Here is a 2,685-nt window from a genome sequence, read left to right on the forward strand (position 1 = left end):
GGGCAATTGTTCAAGTTTAGAGAGATTGGTGAGCCAAGACATTGGGATCCAATCACCTAAGATTGCCAAGCAAGATCAATGAATGCATTGATTGAGGAAGAGATGAGAATGAACTTGATCCGGATAATTCAATATCTCTTGATCCCAATGTTCGTTTTATTTTTCGTTCTTACATTTACTTTATGTCATTTATTTTCTTGTACTTTACATTCTTGTCATTTTACTTCTCTGCACTTTATTGCTTCCCTTTACTTTTATGCAATTTACATTTACGATGCACTAAATATGTTTGAGCTGATCTTGTTTATTCAAAGGAGAATTTCGACGACATGCGCTGGGGAAACTGGCTTGCTGCTTGAGATTATGTTTAACTGTGATTTTTATTCATTGAATTTTCAGCAGTTGGAATGACGAGGACGGGAACACAGTGGTACTCAACATTGTTAACTCAAAGTGACAATGATGAGGGCTTAAATGATAGAGTTAATGATGATCGAAAGAACGAAGAACTGGATGATGAATTTGATGATTTTCTTGGTAGCAAGCCCGATCTAGAACTGCAGGGTGTGGATCCAAAGAGGGGTTGGGGATTTCGGGGAGTGCACAAGGTATCCGATGGTACTCATTGTTTAATTGTTTATGGTTGTTATTTATTACTATAGACATTGCTAGAGATGGAATTTTGGTTTGGTATCTGCAGAAAACCTAATCCACAGATATTATATACTTGATGCCTTTGAAATGCTATGATTGCATTAAAGTTTTCATTCTGCACAATACAAGGTTTTAAGAGGGAATTAATTTTTAAGTATCATTAAAGCTGGTAATGTTTAAGCATGAAAAATTGAATTGATTCTGAATATAATTGTGCTGAAGCCAATTAAAGAGAGTTCTTCACTAAATGGAGGTCGAGTCTTTGAAGCCGAAGAAAAATTACCAGAACTTAGAATAGTTTCTTTTTATTTATTCATTTTTTTTATCTATGTCATTCTTCCCGAGCTTAAAATGATAATCAATGATATGTTTTCCTGTTGCACTTTGTATAAAAATATTTGATCACAAGAATGGTTTGAATTAGGCAATAATATGTGGAAAAGTTGGCCAAGTCCCTGTACAAAAGATATTGAGGAATGGGAAGAATGTAACAATCTTTACGGTTGGGACTGGGGGAATGTCTGACCAGAGAATCACGAGAGAAGTGGATATGCCAAGACCTGCTCAATGGCATCGCATTGCTGTGCATAATCACATCCTTGGGGCCTATGCAGTACAACAACTTTCTAAAAAGTAAGCATCAAGTATGCATAAAAGAGGATACTTGAATTTTGGTGTAAATGTTTCTGGCTCATGTTTGAAGCATCATTGCAGCTCTTCAGTTTATGTTGAGGGTGACATTGAGACTAGAGTTTATAATGATAGCATCAATGGTGAAGTCAAAAGCATTCCTGAGATATGTGTACGTCGTGATGGTATGGCAACCTTTTCTCTCCCCAATTGTTCTCCCACATGTACATTAATCTTTTTCTTTTCCTTTCTTTTTTTTATGTTTTTATTTTTTTATTTTTATTTTTTTAATTAAAATGCTGCCCGTGATTAGATAAGAAAGACTGAAAGCTAGGTCCCCATACGGTGCACTGGCTCTTCCTGGCGTTCAGAAAGTACCTACAGTGGTTATGTTTATTAAAGAAAGGAGGGGAATTCTCGGGAGAAGGATGGTTTATCCAAAATTTAATCCAACTCATATCTTAGATGATTTGTTTCATCATCATGAGTGAAAGCTAATTGCTTATTTACAGTTAATTTTCTCATTCTAGCAATCACGAGCATTATGGTTCACTCATCATTTAGTTAATTTATGGGTAAAAGAAAGCATTTTGCCATTCAATGTTATTGTTCCTTGTGTTCATGTTCATTTTTATTAATTTTTTTCCTTAAGCTCCTATCAAACTCAGGCTGTTCTTTTACCTCTATTTTATCTCCAGGGAAACTTCGTCTCATAAAGGGAGGAGAGAGCATTGATACAAATTCATTGGATGGATTGCGTAAGTCCTTTTAACTATAGTTCAATATTCCGCTCTGTACTTTTTGTCATTGATTTGCATTTCTTTGGTCTGACGCCATAATCAATTCATGCTGGCAGGAGAAGGGTTGTTTTAACTGAAACCTGGAAAGTGGAAAGATGAAAGGTGAAAATGTTATTCATGGAATGGAAGCACGTGCTTTGTAAGAATCACATCTTTGTAGTGAGTAGCAGCATTTTTAATGAACAATATAAAGAATGCTTTGCCTTGTTCATTATTTTTTTATCTTCAGCGTTCTGGATTTCAGTTTCCCATATTCTTTTAATATATGGGAAAGTGCAGAACAGTTTTTTCCCCCTATAACAAATCATGTAAACATGAATATGAATGATACTAATCAAGTAACACTTAACGTCTACACGTGTGTAATTAGAATCTCCTTACCCCGAAAAGTTTATCTGTGAATGTTTTATTTAGTCTATGAAAGCTCTATTTCATGTGTTATGCGTCACTCATATCCGGATAATTAGAATGGTAGACCAAATTTTAAGAGTGAATATGCAATTTAGTTCTTAAAAAGATGTATGATATGATGTCATTTACATCATTCATTGTCTAAAGTGATGTCGTATTTTGACTTTCATCAAGTTATTTGATGTTAAAA

General features: G+C 34.6%; 1 protein-coding gene across 1 annotated transcript; it reads left to right on the forward strand.

The window, feature by feature from the left end:
* LOC107627483 (single-stranded DNA-binding protein, mitochondrial-like) lies at positions 381-2,191 on the forward strand. Its single transcript, XM_016330313.2, has 5 exons — positions 381-608; positions 1,079-1,287; positions 1,369-1,469; positions 1,983-2,042; positions 2,141-2,191. The coding sequence occupies exons 1-5, from the start codon at positions 408-410 to the stop codon at positions 2,155-2,157; spliced, it is 588 nt and encodes a 195-aa protein (XP_016185799.1). The 5' UTR covers positions 381-407; the 3' UTR covers positions 2,158-2,191.

The sequence above is a fragment of the Arachis ipaensis genome, chromosome B02, assembly GCF_000816755.2.
Source record: "Arachis ipaensis cultivar K30076 chromosome B02, Araip1.1, whole genome shotgun sequence".
NCBI lineage: Eukaryota > Viridiplantae > Streptophyta > Magnoliopsida > Fabales > Fabaceae > Arachis > Arachis ipaensis.